The sequence below is a fragment of the Ailuropoda melanoleuca genome, chromosome 15 (assembly GCF_002007445.2).
Source record: "Ailuropoda melanoleuca isolate Jingjing chromosome 15, ASM200744v2, whole genome shotgun sequence".
NCBI classification, from domain to species: Eukaryota; Metazoa; Chordata; class Mammalia; order Carnivora; family Ursidae; genus Ailuropoda; species Ailuropoda melanoleuca.
The window spans coordinates 66,392,963-66,411,408 of NC_048232.1; the positions used below are offsets into that span (position 1 = coordinate 66,392,963).

At 33.0% G+C, this 18,446-nt stretch overlaps 1 protein-coding gene across 2 annotated transcripts in view; it reads right to left on the reverse strand.

Annotated features, from left to right (window-relative positions):
• Positions 1-18,446, reverse strand: part of CDK17 (cyclin dependent kinase 17) — a 109,743-nt gene that overhangs the window by 15,189 nt on the left and 76,108 nt on the right. For both annotated transcript variants that reach the window (XM_034644491.1, XM_002919247.4), the window contains exons 3-8: positions 18,002-18,166; positions 13,988-14,121; positions 10,761-10,886; positions 2,162-2,218; positions 1,006-1,120; positions 197-291 (exon numbers count right to left, since the gene is read on the reverse strand). In XM_034644491.1, the coding sequence (XP_034500382.1) occupies positions 197-291; positions 1,006-1,120; positions 2,162-2,218; positions 10,761-10,886; positions 13,988-14,121; positions 18,002-18,166 (692 nt within the window). The remainder of the gene's footprint in view (positions 1-196; positions 292-1,005; positions 1,121-2,161; positions 2,219-10,760; positions 10,887-13,987; positions 14,122-18,001; positions 18,167-18,446) is intronic.

Below are 18,446 nucleotides of genomic sequence, written 5' to 3' on the forward strand. Positions count from 1 at the left end.
ATTTACTTAACAGTATCTAATTTTTAAAAGTGGTTTTTTTGTTTTGTTTTGGTTTTCTTGAGAAAAGATATTAAATGCACAACATGTACTTTAATTAAATACCAATAACTAAACAGCAATGCCCTGGAGCTATTAACTCAATTTCCTATGTTTTATTATAGCAAAAGTAAATACTAAATTTTTGTTAAATGCTTACCAGATACTCAAAGACCAGAGTCAAAGATTTATCTGTATGAACAATGTCATGTAAAGTCACTATATTTGCATGTTTTAGATCCTTTAATAGTGAAACTGCAAAAAAGAAAAAAAAAAGTCAATTACTCAGTCTGTGGTAGCCAGACTATAAAAACTTGCAGTTTAACACATGAACTGAGTTTAAGATTCTCTTAAGCGTAAAACAAAAATTCACCAATGGGATCTGTAGTATAAATTTTAACAGAATCATTTTTTTCTTTTATTTTATGGCTTTGGGTTTGTTTTTAATACTTAAAACTGTCCCCAGTGTTACAATAATATCTCCATAACATTTTCTTCTGTTTTTTTCCTCAAATATTAACTTATTGAGACTTATAAGATTAATTTAGATATAGTTTAAGATACCATTTTTTCCCTCCAAATTGCTCATGAGTTGCTTCAAGCCATTTTCTGGATAATCTAGCTTTAAAAAAAAAAAAATGGTATCATGGTATTTATATCGTGTATGTATCAATTTATAGTTTGCTTTTCTCCACAGATAATATATAACATTTCCCAATGTCAAATATTTATCCATGACAATAATTTTTAATGACTTCATAGTATTTCACTATAACCTATACAATAATTAATACTGCTAAATATTTTGACTTTAAATATTAGCTTTTTTAATGTCTAAATGTATCTCCCAGCCATCTGTATCTGAGCTCTTTCTACTTACAAAAAAATGAACTCTTGTTATGCAACTTTGGTTTAAAACATTCTATATAAACTCTTTTATACATTTTTCTCACAAAGATCAAATTTTACCTTCTCTTATAGCTGTGCAGGGTGCACCTTCTTCATGTTCCAACCGGATCTCTTTTAATGCCACCAAATTCTCTGTCAATTTACTTCTTCCTTTATATACTGTCGCATATGTACCCTATAAAATATATTTTTGAAAGACACATCAAAATATCCTAAGAGTCTATCTATAGCATCTATACAATAAAGAGCCCTAAATTACTAATTTGTAAGCACATGTTAAAGACCATTTTGCAAGGAAAACTCTACAATGATTGGTCTCAGTTTTCTTATAGCTAAGAGGACTTTCAGTTCCATACGCAGAGCTTCCATATTCTTATAACCCTACAGAGTGCCGCCAAGTATGAAAACATAGAATATTGAATTTACTTTTTGTACTTTTGATGAGATTAACAACTGGATCAGTAGCTTTAGGGTCAAAGGTACTTTACCTGCAATCGTAAATTGAGCATGTTAACTGAAAACTGAAAATGTAACTGACATAATGTTAAATCAGAAAAATTTTATCAGTTCTCAGACTTTTCAGAATTTGTGTACATTCACTCTCCTTTAAGGAACAAATATATTCTACAGGAGATTTCTTCTATCATTGCCAAGATAACCCGCAAATTCTCTTAAGCTTCCCTGTTAGCTAATTCCATTATTTTCTGGCTGGCCCTTTCTCACCCTGGGAGGAAGACCACTTCAAAATTAGTCTGTACTAGTAGTGAGTTCAAGAAAACCAAGCTCTTCTTAGCCAAAAATTTCCTTAACCTTCAATGAGATGTGTCTTCATCTTTAGAGATTAAATTTTGATTTTTTGCAGGTTTGATCTCATGCAATTTCCCACATGACAGCACAGACAACAGACTGCCAAGAGGCTAACAGACAGATGCCTATTTTGTTACCAAGAAAGCACAATATTTTTTGCTTCGATAAAAGATTACAAGCTATAAAAAAAAATACTTATTTCCTCTCAGATTGATGGCATAATTTCAAGAATTGAAGGTTTTCTTCCTTCTAACATTCTGTTGCCTTTTCAGTACAAGAAATAATCTTTTAGACTACACTGCTTACATTTTTTCTTCTAGGCTGGTAAAAACTGTGAACTAATTGTGGAGTTTGGATAATGAACAAGAAAAAAAGGTGTTTTATATTTTTGAAGTACGTATCTGCTTACCTCTCCAAGCTTTTCCAATTTGATATAGGTTTCCATTTTTCCAAACCCAATTTCTGACTGAAAGCAAACAATTACAAATTTAGTATTCTTAAAATTTCAATCCATCTCAATTTCTTTTTAAAAATATTATCCTTTTCCTTTTAAAGGCATGCACTTTATTATTTCTTTTAAGGTAAGCTCTGCACTGAACATGAGGCTTGAACTCAAGACCCCAAGATCAAGAGTCACACGCTCTAACAACTGAGCCAAACAGGCACCCCTCTTCCTCAATTTCTGAAACTTTCCTGCTCTAAAGAGTGTCTTGAAATAGAAAAATCTGATTATAATTAAATTGTTGAACATCTGTCAAGTTTTAAAATACACCCAATGTTGGAACATTCAAAGGTTCCAAAACATCAAAGTTCACAATTAAAACTGCCAAGTCATCTTTTTATACAGATTAGTTAACATTCTGCTAAGAAAAAATGTTTTACTTTAAGGCCCTGAGATTTTAAGATACCACAGGTATTTTAAGATACTAAAGAATTTTATAAAAGACAACTACATGATTTTCTTTTAAGCAAAACTACAAAGTAAGTAATTTTCCTACATATTTTCCTTCACCAATCTTCAACTTCCCTAGGAAGGCCTGCAAACAACAAAATACTACTTGTTTCAGGTTTTCTAACCAAAATGCAATGAAAAAGAAAAGTGCAAGTCACGCTCCATTATGGATTAGGAAACTAACACAGAAATAGTAAGTCTAAATCTGACACCCCCCCCTTCCCAAAAAGTCTTTAAAAGTAAGTTCTCAAAATCATTGCTTTTAAACCTTGAGCTTGTTTGCCTCACTTCTGTATGCAGTCAATAAATGAGGTAGATGGAATACACCCAAATATGTAATGGAAGCTTAATATTTAAAAACTAAAAACAAAATGCCTCAACACAAAAGATTTAAGAAAAAGGAAAAAACACAGAGATGAAAACTTAGGGATTGAGAGAGCAGCAACAGAAAAAAGATAACAAACGAGAGGAGTAAGAATTTTCTTAAAATTGCTTTCTCGTACTCCTCTGTAGATCTTGGGAAAGGCAATAATCTAAAGATTCACTTCTTGCTTAGAGTGGTGCTCATGCCCTTAAATGAATAGCCAGTGAAAGGAAACAATGTTCTTTTATACATAATCTCAGCTCTCAAAGTTGTGTAAATAATACTGGATCCTTAAATACTATGTTTTAGTCCAAATCTGAAGGTTCAAATATGCAATTTTTCCAGAGGCGCTATATAAAATAAAAATGGTACTTGATAATTTGACTTAATATCACTTACCATTTTGAATAGTAGGGTAAACTGCCCAAAGTTGAAAGGCCAAAAATAGCACAGCTCCCTCAAATAAACTGTTATCTTTTTTAATTAAATTTTATTGTTTTTAGTAAGGTATAGTTGACATTTTTATCATTTTGTTGCAATGATTTATATCATGTTAAAAGCCATTAGGAAAAACTGTACGTCCGATAGTACTTAATTCAATTTTGCTAACCTAATAAAAACTTCGATCATAGGTGGTATTAATGGATGACTGCAAACTTTTTGCACTCTTTGAAATTTTTCTCGCTATGTAGTATTTTCAAACAATTTTAAAAATGAGATTCTGAAACCATCACACACCATTCTCCAAGTCTTATATGTGACTGAGAGATACTAAGTCCTTGCTTTCTATTATCAATAACAATGCAAAATAATAAAGTAAAACTACAATAGGTAACACTTTCCAAATACAAATGGAGTTTTTAAACTTTTAAGAGGGGAAAATGTGGCAAATATCCCACTAGTACATAAGAGCCTGATCCTGAATAATCTTTTAGTGTAGTTTTATTTATAGCCTATTTAGATAGGATCTTAAATAACTACTTTGAAAAAATGTTAATTGCCAGGGTCACATTAGCTTGGTAGAATGTGTTTATTTTCTTATACCTATCTCTAGAATTCATTAAACTCACAAATATGGCACTACTGCACTTCTGCCATGAATTTTAAGTCTTGTGTCATATCTTAAATGAAGGGGAAAAAAACTATATTGATAATTAATGGAAACTAGTATAAATAAAACAATGAATGTCCCTGAGAAAAATATCATCTATAATAATGTGAACCACAAAGAAAAATATGACTGCCTGCTAGAAACTTTTTCTTATCAGAAGTTGGGAAATTTTCTTATTCATTCTTTTATCCTAAGTAAATAAATACTAGCACTCCTTTAAAACATCAAATATGCTTTGGACCAATGGTCCAGTGACTATGACAAAAATGCTTATATTTGCTTTAAAGAGTATGTAAATGGCCTACAAATTCAAGACTGTAAAGATAAAAATGTTATAGAGATTACTGTATCATATGAAGTATATAAGGAATAAACTAAGGGATGATCAAATATTAAAGTCATTTTCAGAGAATGACATTTAGTGAGATCATTACAATATGCTGAAAGTCTGCTTTTTAAAAAGGTAAATACTATAATTATAAAGCTGAATTTAAATTTGAATAATCAATCTATAAGATAAAGAGCATTACTGAATTTCATCATGCAGGCAAGCAGAGAATTAAGACAAAAGGCACAATTATACTAGTGAATTATCTGCCAGAATAAAGTGTAACCACCTCACTTAATCATTTCCAGCCTTAAGGCTTTAATAATTACATGTAAATATTACTTACTGAATCTTTAAAATGGAATTTTTAGAAAATTTTGCTTGCATTTTTATCTGCTGAACATGACAAGATTAACAATAGATATAATGACTAGCTTGTTGACATGCTCTCCTACAGAAATTATTCAGAGGACAGAGGACAAAGCTCATTTATTCAACATTTACCAAGTACTGGGGATCCAGTGAAGACGACAGAAATGATTCCTGCTTTTGTGAGTTCACAGTCTAGACTGAGTTCCATCATTATTTTACAATAGTTTAAAAGTTTTATAAAAACAAATAGCTTAAGGATCAAACAATAAGCTTTATATTATATTTATTTTTTTAAAGATTTATTTATTTGAGAAAGAGAGACAGAGAATTCCAGCAGGGGGAGGGGCAGAGGGCGAGGGAGAGGATCTCAAGCAGACTCCCTGCTGAGTGCAGAGCAGGACTTGGAGTTCAATCCCACAACCCTGAGATCATGACCTGAGACAAAATTAAGAGTCAGATGCTTAACCAACTGAGCCACCTAGGCGCTCCAACTTTATATTTTAATAAAATATAAAAATCTCCTTAATTCTATTTTTCAAACAAATGAAGATAATTTTTTACTTCATTGCTCCAAGAGAATACCTGGCTTTTTTGGCAGCCCCAATCGAATTCCTATTCAGATGACTCTTACAGCATAAGCACATGAAAACTTTTTAAAAATCCAAAATAGGGATGCCTGGGTGGCTCAGTCGGTTGGGCATCTGCCTTTAGCTCACGTCATGATTCCAGGGTCTTGGGATCGGAGCCCCATGTCGGCTCCTTGCTCAGTGGGGAGTCTGCTTCTCCTTCTGCCCCTCCCCCTGCTCATGCTATCAAATAAATAAAATCTTAAAAAAAAAATAAAACCCAAAATAAATGATAATTTATAATAGCCTTTCTATAATTAAATGTAACCTGTAAGTGGTATTGGGCATTACAGGAGATTTCTGGATTACTTTGGTTCTGCCAACATAATCATTGTATCATAGTTGTAAAGATATTTTTCCCCAAGTTTTTATTTAAATTCTGGTTAGTGAACATACAGTGTAATATTGGTTTTAGGAGAAATTAGAGATTCATCACTTACATATAACACCTAGTGCTCATCACAAAAGTGGCATCCTTAAGAGTATTAACATGCTAACAACACAGTCTGAGCTTAAAAACAAATGAAGTATGTTCAAAAGTTCTATGGATGCCATCCTAAAAGTGAATGCATATATAAGAAACACAGGGGACAAAGGGAGATTTTTTTCAAACATCCACTTCCCTTCTTGTGAGAATTATGGAGTTACTGTTACTGACAGAAATGTCTGGGGCAGAGAAGATTGAGAACCTTTATTCTACTTGCAAATTTTGTCTTCTAAAAATTGCTGCTACCATCAGTATGATACTATCTTAATTCTGTACATAATATACCAAAGGTAAATTAAATTATGAGTGGACTTGAGCTACACTTCCACACTCCATGATATATTTACTATTTCTAAGAGACATCAGGACTTGATACACTACTTTTTCGCCTACTCTTAGAAATAAGAAAGGACTACATATGATATATACTGCTCAAGCCATGAATGAGGAATCCAACCCATTGTTAGGAACAAGCGGATTCTGTAAATGTGTAAATCCCAAAATTTCAATATAATGAGGCAAATTTTCATATATATAGACTTTCAATCTCTTAGAGCTGCACTTAATAGTTTCACAAAAATTCCTGTGGGCGTGCCATCATTCTAAGTGAATCTATGCTCTAATGAATCCTGACTATTGCCATGTGGGCTTTCCACTAATCTAATATGTAACTAAATACATTAAGAGTTAGAACATCTCACTTCTAATCAACCATAAATGAATATTAAATAGCACTTCACTAATCCAATAACCAGTATCTTTAACATGAGATAGAACAACTAAATGTAATGTGGTATCCTAGAAGGGATCCTGGAACAAAAAAAGGACACTAATGGAAAACTAAGGAAATCTGAATAAAGTGTAGAATAGCAGTAACATACAAAATGTTGATTTCCTTAGTTGTGACATACTAAAGTAATGTAAAATGTTAACAGTAGTAGTAACTGGACACGTGCATGGGAACTCTTTATATTATCTTTTAAATTTTTCTATAAATCTAAAACTATTCTAAAATAAAAAGTTTATTTAAATAAACATAGGAAGAATTCAGTTAAGAGAGACTGAGTACATATGCATGTCCAAGGATGACAAAAATATTCTAAAGCATACTGAGGAGATAAGATAGGAAGAAAGACTATTCCTCAATATTAAAAGAAGGAAAGAGTGTGTGCCTGGGTGGCTCAGTTGGTTAAACGTCTGCCTTCGGCTCAGGTCATGATCCCAGCATTCAGGGATTGAGCCCCGCATCGCATCGGGCTGCATGCTCAGTGGGAAGCCTGCTTCTCCCTCTTCCACTCCCCCTGCTTGTGTTCCACCCCTCACTGCCTTTCTCTCTGTCCAAATAAATAAAATCTTAGAAAAAGGGGGGGGCGGTTTCTGGTTAATGCCTTCTCTCTATCATGTAGGAAGAGAGATCATCTGCACAGAGAGAGAGGGGAAGGGTTAACAAGAGAAAGACAATATAGGCTAGCCAAGCAATACTGAAGATTCATTTTAGGTTGATTATGATGATCATAAATCTAAAGAAGAACCAATTAGCCTTATTGTAGGTCTCTCTTCATCAGAAATTGTGATTTGTTTCTTAATTCCTACACAAAGGATTTATGTTATTTTTACTATTCTATTTGCTATACATTGCTATTGAATATGCAAAAATATAAAGTTTCAGACTTTTAGAAAGACAAGGTTAAAATTTTATATTTTACCTTGAAAATATATATTATGTTTTTAGATAAAGAATATGGGGCACCTGGGTGGCACAGCGGTTAAGCATCTGCCTTTGGCTCAGGGCGTAATCCCGGCGTTATGGGATCGAGCCTCACATCGGGCTCCTCTGCTATGAGCCTGCTTCTTCCTTTCCCACTCCCCCTGCTTGTGTTCCCTCTCTCGCTGGCTGTCTCTACCTCTGTCAAATAAATACATAAAATCTTTAAAAAAATATATATTATCCAGGGGTGCTGGGTGGCTCAGTTGGTTAAGCATCTGACTCTAAATTTTGGCTCAGGTTATGCTTTCGGGGTTGTGGGATTGCGCTCTGCATTGGGCTCTGTGCACAGCACAGCGTCTACTTGAGATTCTCTCCCTCTACCCCTCCTCCCACTTGTATGTGCTCTCTAAAATACATAAATAAATCTTGAAAAAAAAAAAAGGACTATATTACCCATGGAAACATGAGCTCTAACACGTGTGAAGAAGGTATTTCTTTTCCCATCTCCTTTCCATCCATTCCCTTCCCCTTCATACATAAACCCAGGGTAGTGAAGAATAATTTTCTAATATACTTCAAAAGAAACCACATGGTTTAGTTTAGCAAGGTAGATAAATAATGAAAAGGGTGCATTAGCAGAAACCAAAACACAGCTGGCATAATTAATCTGATATCCATAAACCACTTTAGAACAAAAACCAAGGAAGATGAGTAGGAATACTGAACCACAACAAAAACTCCATCACTCAACATTCATTAGAGGGCACTGTTTTCCTTAATTTCATAAGGAATAGCTCCTTATGAAAAAAAGATAGCTCATAAAGGACAGCTTTAAGAATTACATGGTGATTAAATCATACCTTTAGTCCCAATCTGAACATTTCTCCAAAATTTATCCTAAGTACTAATCTTTGATAAAAATCAATAGCCAAAAGACACTTTCAACCAGGGGATAATCAAGTACCAAAGCTATTTAAATAAAAATGTCTTAGGCAGTGATGCAAAAGAATGATGATCATTAACCTATATACCAAAATCCAGTTGGCACTATACTTTTACTTTATTATATACTGATGAATGCCAAATAACAATGTGCTCATGTTATACACAGCAAAAGGTAACTTTATTCTTTAGAATACGTAACCAAACAGAAGTTTTTGGTGGATGAAAAACATTCCATGATATAATATGGAGAATATAATAAGGAGAATAAGAATGAAGTTCAGACTCCTTGCTTGGCCTGATAGCCAAAGCTTTTTACGGTCTGGATTTATCCTATTCTTTTAAGCCGTATTCTTTAATCTTATTCCACATTTACCCTTCGTATCAGTTATAATTTCCCCAACATACCTACATTCATACTTGTGGGTATTCGTACATCAAGTTTCCTCTGCTTGGAACACCCTTCTACCCATCGTCAACCTGACAAGTTCCTACCCATCCTTCTAGAGCCAGCTCAAGCACTATCTCCTCTGTAAGCCATGATGTGCAGTCATTTTACTTGCTATCTCTTCTGTTCTCCCATAGCACTTTATATGTATCTCTACTATAGGACTATAACCAACCAAAAGAGATCCTTACATATACAATCACCTGAACTTATGTCAAAGTTGACACTGCAACAGGGAAAGCCGACCTTTCAATCAGCAGTGCTTAATGCAATTGCAAGGGTCAATTGCTATATACTAGGAGAAGATATTTGCAAGACATATGAGTCACAGTTTCTTTATACGGAATGTATAAAGAATTTCCAAAAATCAATAAGAAAAAGGCAGAAAACACAAGGAAAAAAAGACAACGGACTTCAGCAGTTAAATCATTAAAGAAGGTATATCTAAATGGCCAATAAACATTAAAAAGGTATTCAGCTTAGTGATCAGAAAAATGCAAATAAAACAGTAAGGTAACACTACACACTGAAACGTTAAAAATCTTTTTAAAAAGTGACAATATCAAAAATTGGTAAAGGAGAACAAACAGAACTGTCAAATACTGATGTGAGCATAAATTGGTAAGACCACTTTGGAAACTCTTTTGACAGTGTTTAGGAAAGCTGAACATATGCACATAAATCAGATAAAGGAGTTCCCCTCCTAGGAATGTATGCAACAGAAATGCTTACATGTATTAACCAAATACATGTACAAGAATGACAGAACCACTATTTGGTAATAACCAAAAACTAAAAATAACCCAAATATTTAAATGTCCATCAACAGGAGACTGGATAGTATACAATGGAATATAATGCAACAATAAGAACAAATGAACTATAACTATACGCAACAAACTAGATGAAACATGAGCATAACATTCAGCAAAAGAGGTCAGCCAAAAAAAGAATACATACTCTATTCTTCCATGCATATTGTATAATATAAACTTGAATACACATTTTTATATATTTATATAAAAGTATTTTAATAATTTATATGGTCATAAAGTTCAGAAGTTAAAATATGAATCATCAGAAATAACAAAAGCATCTCTAAAATAAGAATGTGAATGTAAATGAAGATTTTAAAAAGTCTTTTGAGATATTAAAATATACCACAAGCACTTTATAAACAAAATAATGGGAAACATAGGTAAACCCAATCTTTGGCATTAGAAAGCAGGGATGTGGCTACAGTTGAGGAAGTGGGAGTAGGAAAAGAACAGAAAGATGGCACGAGGGGGTTCCTGGGATTTGGGGAATTTTCTTTTATTGATTTGGGTACTGGGTACACAGGTATGTTAACTTTGCAAAATACACTGAGCTATACAATTATGATTTATGTACTTTTCTGTATCCCTAGTATACATGTATATATTTAATACATATTCTGTACTTCTAGCATAGAGCAATAAAATTTTTCCAAAAAATAAAACAGAATATAGTTTAAATTGTATTCCAATATGCATCTTTAAACCCTTAAGAACTAAAAACCAATAAATCCAAAAAGCAATGTAAAAAAATTCAGTTATTCAAAAAGTAAATATAAAAATTAATGTAAAATGTTTACACCCAGAAAAATCAAACAGATTTGATGGCATAGATGTAAGAGACTGAAAACTTACTAATGAAGCTCTACGAGACCTTCGGCTCATTGGTTGATCAAACGGTGGACTGTTTATCTGCAATTTTTCAAGATATCCATCAGGTATTCTGATATCTGCTGGCAGTGATAACCGCTTATTTAAATCCTTTAAAAAAAAAAAGAAAAAGAAAAAAGGTATTTGTAGGTAATCACAAATAGAAGAGACAAGAACATTTCACATTTGAATTCATGGGCTCTATTACATTATTTATTAATGATAAGTAACCATAAATTTTATTACAGTTTCAAAGTTACCCATGTTGATTATATATAATATCTGAATGCAAACACATTTACTGTTAAAAAAAAAAAAAAGTATACAATATGGTTCTACAGAAATGGTACTCTGCAACCAGTTATTTCCAAGTCCTTTAATTTACTCCTACATTATACCACGTAGGAAGATGCAAACAGCACCACAAAATGTTACCAGTTCAATAACTAATCAAGCAGATATTGTTAAGGGTTTGTATGCAACATAGTGAGATAACTGAAATCTTTTATTATTGCTGCATCAATGGAAAGAAGTAAAAAGCAACAAAAATCTCAACTAAACAACCTAACTTTACACCTAAAGAAGCTAGAAAAGGAACAATGCCCAAACCTAGTAGAAGGAAGGAAACGATAAAGATTAGAGTAGAAATAAATGAAATAGAGACCCCCCCCCCAAAAAAAGAACAGATCAATGAAACTAGGAGCTAGTTTGTTGAAAAGATCAACAAAATTGGGGTGCCTGGGTGGCTCAGTTGGCTATGCACCCAACTCTTGATTTTGGCTAGGGTCATGATCTCAGAATCAAGAGATCAAGCCTGGTGGAGGGTCCATCCTCAGCCGGGAATCTGCTCGAGATCCTCTCCTCTCTCTGCCCCTCCCCTGTGTGTGCACATGCATTCTCTCTCTCTCTCTCAAATAAATTAATCTTTAAAAAAAGAAAAGATCGACAAAATTGATAAACCATTAGCCAGACTCACCAAAAAAAAAAGGACTCAAAATCATAAAGGAAAGATGAGAAATAACAACTGACACCACAGAAAAGCAAAGGATTATAAGAGACTATTATGAAAAACTATAAGCTAACAAACTGGACAACCTAGAAGAAATGGATAAATTCCTAGAAACATATAACAACCTCCCAAAACTGAATCAGGAAGAAATAGAAACTCTGAGAAGACCAATCACCAGCAATAAAATTGAATGAGTCAGTTATCAAAAAACTCCCAACAAACAAAAGCCCAGGATGAGGCAGTTTCACAAATGAATCCCACCAAAAATTTAAAGAAGAGTTAATATCTATTCTCCTCAAACTATTCCAAAAAAGAGAAGAGGAAAGAAAGCTCCTGAATTCATTCTATGAGGCCAGCATTACCCTGATACCAAAACCAGATAAAGACACCATAAAAAAAAAAGAGAGAGAGAGAGAGAGAGAGAGAACTACAGGCCAGTATCTCTAACACAGATGCAAAAATCCTCCACAAAACATTAGTAAACTGGATCATACATGAAAAATATCAGGGGTGCCTGGCTAGCTCAGTTGGGAGGGCACACAACTCTTGATTCTAGGGTCATGAGTTCAAGCCCCATCTTGGGCAAAGGCTTACTTTATTTAATTTAATATTTAAATATATATATAAATATATTTAAATATATTTAATTTAATTTAATTTAATTAAATTAAATTTAAATATATAATTTAAATTTAAATATATATAAATATCATTCACCTGAATTAAGTGGGATTTATTCCAGGGATACAAGTGTGGCTTTAAAAAAAAAACGGGGGGGGGGCATTTCTATTCCATTTAATTATAAAATGTGAACTGAGAGAAACTTAAAAGGGAATCTTGCCTATATTGTCACACCAAGAACATAAATCCTATAAAAAATAAAACGCTATCTATAATAGTAACCAAACCATGAAACAAAATTGAGATGTATAGGAACTATGTAAATGTTTACTGAGAGATATATGACTCAAGTACATAAATATATACCATATTCCCAAATGGTAAGACTAAATAATGAAAAGATAATGGTTCTCCCATATTAGTTTTACATTTTACATAATCCCAAACAGATCACAACCACATTATTGGAACAAAGTATTTAAAACTTATCTAGAAGAACACACAGAAAGTAATATCTAAAAACATTGTAAGAAAGAATACATATGTGTATGCAAGATGTGGTGGATGTTAAGAAACAAGTCTTTTCAGCTATTATAATATACAAAAGAATATCATCAAGGGACTGTCACCTTTGGGGCAAAAAATAAATACAGCTCAATGGAAGAGTGAGAAAGTTCAGATAAAAATCCTAATAGTAAAAAAATTTTTAAACATGATAAAATTATAGATATATATAGATAGATATCTGATGAAGAAAAATATATAATTTATAGCGATATGAACAGATATCAAGTTGATCTCAAGAGCTGAAAATATTAATTTATCATTTAGAAAACTGATACTGTTTTCTAATTGATTAAGAAGCAATCTATTATCAATGAAAATGCAATCAACCAATGGGACAGATACCCAAAGCACTGTAATCTCAACTCAAAAGAATCAAGAAAAAAAAAAAAAAGCCACCAAAAAACCAGTATTCTTAATTCAAAATATGTTCAATTGTTTTGGAGAAAACTATTTTAATCTACAGTATATACTGAAATAACATTCATAATCAACTTCAATCTCAAGGTTATACATGAGCTATTAATTCTTTTACGTGAAGACAAAAAAATTAGTAGGTATAATAAGCCATAAAGGAAATGATACCCATATTTACAATAGAAAGCAAAAACAAACAAACAAAAAAACCTGATGCTTATTTTATGTATACATTTTGAAATCTGAAAGATTTATAAAATAAAATATTAAGTCTCCAGATGGACCTCAAAAATATAATTAAAATCATATTTTCTGAAAACTTTGCTAAAGTATCATTCTGAGTTTCCAGTATTTTTGAAAATTCACATTTCCCTTACAGAGACCCTACATGTGTTTTGCAGAATGTTAAATATAATTAATGTATACTTGCCTTGGGATAGTAGGTAATCAGAAAAAAGGAAATATTCACAAGATTATTCTTTACTAATGCAAAGAAACAATTTTCTTACAATGTCATTTGCCTTCATGAAAATTTTCAAATGGTCATTTACAGTTTGATGTATACGTGTATCCATACACACATACGCAAGCATCTGGTTACCTCCATTGAGATCCGTCTATGTATACGATTCCTAAGACAAACGCCTGTAGGTGACTGTACTTCATCAGATGATGTCCCAGAAGCTTGGTCACTCTCACCATCTGATCCCATTTTTAGATTTTCATGAACAATATCTGTATCATGAAATGAAACATCATTTATCTTCAAAGAGATGCACCACACCTTACTATATCACTATTATCACTACAAATAAGATATAGACAGCCAACACATAAAAATCATAGCATAAAGTGTTTTACATTCTGGTTGCTCTGTGTAGCTAATCAAAATGTAACTCAGATGTCTTGAAACAGTAGTGAGAAACCATTCACACTCTGAGATTATGAAAAACTATGAAAACAATTAACATCCAAGTTATTATCAAGAGCTGAATAATAAAATTACAGACTGGAAATAATATGAGAATTATTTAGTCAGTTCTCTCAATTTCCAGATCTGGGAACTGAGACTTTGTAAGGTTAAATGATTTTTCAAAGGTTACACAGCTTAGAGGCAGAGCTAAAATAGAAACCTGGTCTTTTGCCTTTTATTCTTTTTTTCTGTAAAATAATGTGCCACTGGGTCTACAGCCAAATGATCTACTTCTTTGAATATTCTTTAAAAAAAGTTTTTAAAGCCACTAACGCAGCTTCCCCTCTCCACAGTGTTAAAAATAAAAAAAATTATTCACTGAATATCTATTTAACTACAGAAACAAGTTTGTGACCACCAAACTTTTTTTCCCCTTTATTATTAAGGATAAAAGTTAAATGGGAGTAGAGAAGAGGAAGATTAATTCCATCTGGGAATATTAAAAACAAATTTATATACTTGTATAATACCTGCTCTATATTTGCATTTGTCAATCATCCTGTAATTCATCTAGCAAGAGTTGCACACCAGAAACAAACAAATGCTAGATATCAAACATACCTCTTACCACTGGTTCTCTTTATACAATTATTCATTCCCCAAAAAGTATCATATTGTTTCATGCTACAGTGTTTTAACACAACACACGTCCCCCCCTCTTTTATTCATAAAAGATTACTTTCCCCAATTTACCAATTTGGTGAACTCATACTTATTTTTCAAAACTATGCTCATTTGTCATCACTCAGTGATATCTTTTCTACTCTCAGACACAGATGACTATTGTGCCCACATCTACCACATCCACTGCGAAGTGCATTTTTTGGTTTCAGATGATTTTATACCAAGTTATGAGATCCTTGGGGGCAAGATTTAGCTTATTCACTTTTATATTCCCCAAACTGAACAAAGTGCCTGGTGTTTAGAAGGTGCTCAACAAATAATCCAATAAATTGAACAGGAACTAAAAATCAAAGAATGCACTAGATAACTGCACCTCTTCTTTCAAATGAAATGTTATATGAAATACCAATATGTAAAACAAAATAGTATTTTATAGTTACAAATTTGTATTTTTAATGAATATTTGCTTATGAAAATGAGAACTGTTTAACAAAAAACTGAACTCAAGGATCTTATCAAATCAATCTTAAAATTCCTGTATTTTGGTTTTTGTCTTGGTAACACATTATTCATTTTTTAGAGAAAGACAGTGCATGTGCGTGAGTGGAGTGCGGGAGAGGGAGAGGGAGAATCTTAGGCAGACTCCATGCCCAGCACGGAGACCAACAGCGGGCTCAATCTCACAACCCTGAGATCATGACCTGAGCTGAAATCAACAGTCAGATGCTTAACAACCTGAACCGCCCAGGCACCCCTTGATAACACACTGAGAAAATTCTTACACTGATAAGCTGTTGCAAATATGATAGTTTTTAATAGACTGATATATAATTTAAGAATATACTTCAATTACATAAAGATTTCTGGAGAAATTTTTTACCAGGATCTGAACAAAAAATTAACTTGGCAATAAAAGTCAATGTATTGGTAACTGATTCCTAATCTGATGGTATACAACACATCTAAGGCCAAGTATTCTTTTCTGTCACACTTTCAAAATATTAAAGATAATTTAACCATGCCTTCGATTTCCAGCAAAATCTGAAAACCTTCCTTCCTCAAAGAAATGTTGAATAAAATGTAATAATATTTTTAAATGTATAGCCGAGTTTGCAAGAATATGTGCATAATACCAAGGAAACAAAGACAAAGAGAACTGAGAGCCAAAAGCTTTTAAGTATAAATTGACTCTGTTGCTCTCTCAGAAGGGGGTTGCTGATCCTGGTAAGAAGGTGCTTGAGTTTAGCTGCCACACTGGGATAACAGAGGAAGCGTCCAGTGTCAAACCTGCAAGTGAGAGTTTCCTAAAGACAGGAGACTCTCAAAGTACTATAAAGGGCAGACATAAATCTGTTCTACTGCACAGGGACTACAGAGGAGCATATAAATCGTAGATTATGAACAAATATTTGAGTACCATCTGACTCAACCAAGAAATTGTTCATGTCACTAACGAACAAGTGTAGTTCCAACATGAGTATCAGTATTTTCATTTCCGATAATAAGACAAAAGTGAAACAATGAAGGTTTATGTCAAAACTTCACTCATTTGTCACTGGTGTGAGCAACTTCTTTGCTGAATCAGGTAATAGTTTTTGAGTACTGGAAGAATATTTACTTCTCAGATGGCTCAGTTTTATACCATTCACAACTATAAAAGCTACAGATACAACACACTTTTAATCTGCATCACTAACATTTTTCAATATTACTTTCTTAAAATTCAGACCAAAGATCAGCAAATGTGACCTGTTTTTATACAGTTCCTAAGCTAAAAATATGTTCTGCATCTTTAAAGAGTTATATTTAAAAGAAGAATATGCAACAGAGACCATAGGTGGCCCACAAAACCTGAAAAATTTCCAATCTGGACCTTTGCAGAAAAGTATGCCAAGCCCCAGTCTAGACAACAAAACAATAAATCAAGTCCTGATCTGAAGTGTTTTCCAGTTTCTGTGAGGTAAATACTCCCTCCATGGCCAACTTCAAGCTACAACATGACCATCACTGAGCATGTAATTGGAAAGAAGTGTACATCACATAAAATTCTGACTATACAGATACAACAGAAATAACCCCAAAAGCAGAGCTAATAGTAAACTGTAGTAAAATAATTTGGAAATAATGACTTATAAGGATTCATTACCTTTGTTTTTAATTAGCTTAATTACAGGTTTTTAACATTTAAATTTTAATAAATGCTATATTTAACAACCAGCTTGCAAAATTCCTGAAAATTTAACAATCATCTCTCATGAACCAATGTGAGCCAACTCCAGCACACCATTCCATAGGGTTACATCTATAGGGATAAAGGCTACATACACGTCCCCATAGGTGAAACCCCATTATAGATAAACTCATACTCTCCAAATTAACAAAACACATGAGGAAATAACCTGCCATGGCAAAGGAAGCAGATAAAGCAAGAAATAAAATAAAGCCCTCAGAAACTTCAGTAAATATGTCACAAGACTATAAAATTATTATGCTTAAAATGATTTTTAAAATCAAAATATGATAGTAAGATGCTAGCAAAAAAAACCAGAGAAATAAACAGAAACTTGCAGGTATGTTTTTTTTCCTAAATATTTAGAATGACATAGTGACGTAAGAATAGCAACTCAGGTGACAATCACGTATACAAATCATTGCACTGGGCTATCGTATAGTGATAATCTTGAGTTACTATGGTAAAACTCTAAATTAAGCACCATCTTGAGATGCCATTCATCTTGAAATCTTGCATCCACCTCCTAGGGGTTTTGTTTTCTTGTTGGTGGACGGGTTTTCAAATATTACTGCTCTGTGGTGTCAACACTTGTACCTCTCTAGAGCCTTCCATCTTTCTGCTATCTCTGTTATTTTCAACTTGATTCTTATTTTACAAAAAAAAAAAAATTAGATAATGAAGGATGGATGACTTCCATACAACTATAACAATAGCTACGTACATGTCCTATAATCAGAAAGTTAAAAAAAAGAAAAGAAAAGAAAAGAAAAAGACTGTTAAATTACCTAATCTGCTTCCATTTCTGGGCATTGCCATGAAGGATCCAAGGCTTCCTCCAATAACACTATGTGGTCTCCGCAATGGGGGCTTCTTGAAGGACCCTGTGTACTGGTGGAGGAAGGAATGCATACTGTGAGAGGTTGGAGGCCTGCCATTCTTCACAATAGGCTCTGTGGTTCACAGTTTCCAAAATCATTCCATTAACAGCCCAAGATCCAGGATCACATGAGAAGGATTGAGAAAGCAAAACAGAAAACAAAACAAAAGGTTTATGAGATCAGTAACATTTAAGAATTCTTTGGCTATCTATAAAAAGAACCAGAATTAAAATGATTTCCATGAAAAAATCTCACAGAAAATATTTTAATAGTTGAAATTGGTCTAATCACTTAAGTATCCACTTCTTATATAACCAAAATTGGTTAGCAATCACAAAACTACTAAAATAGC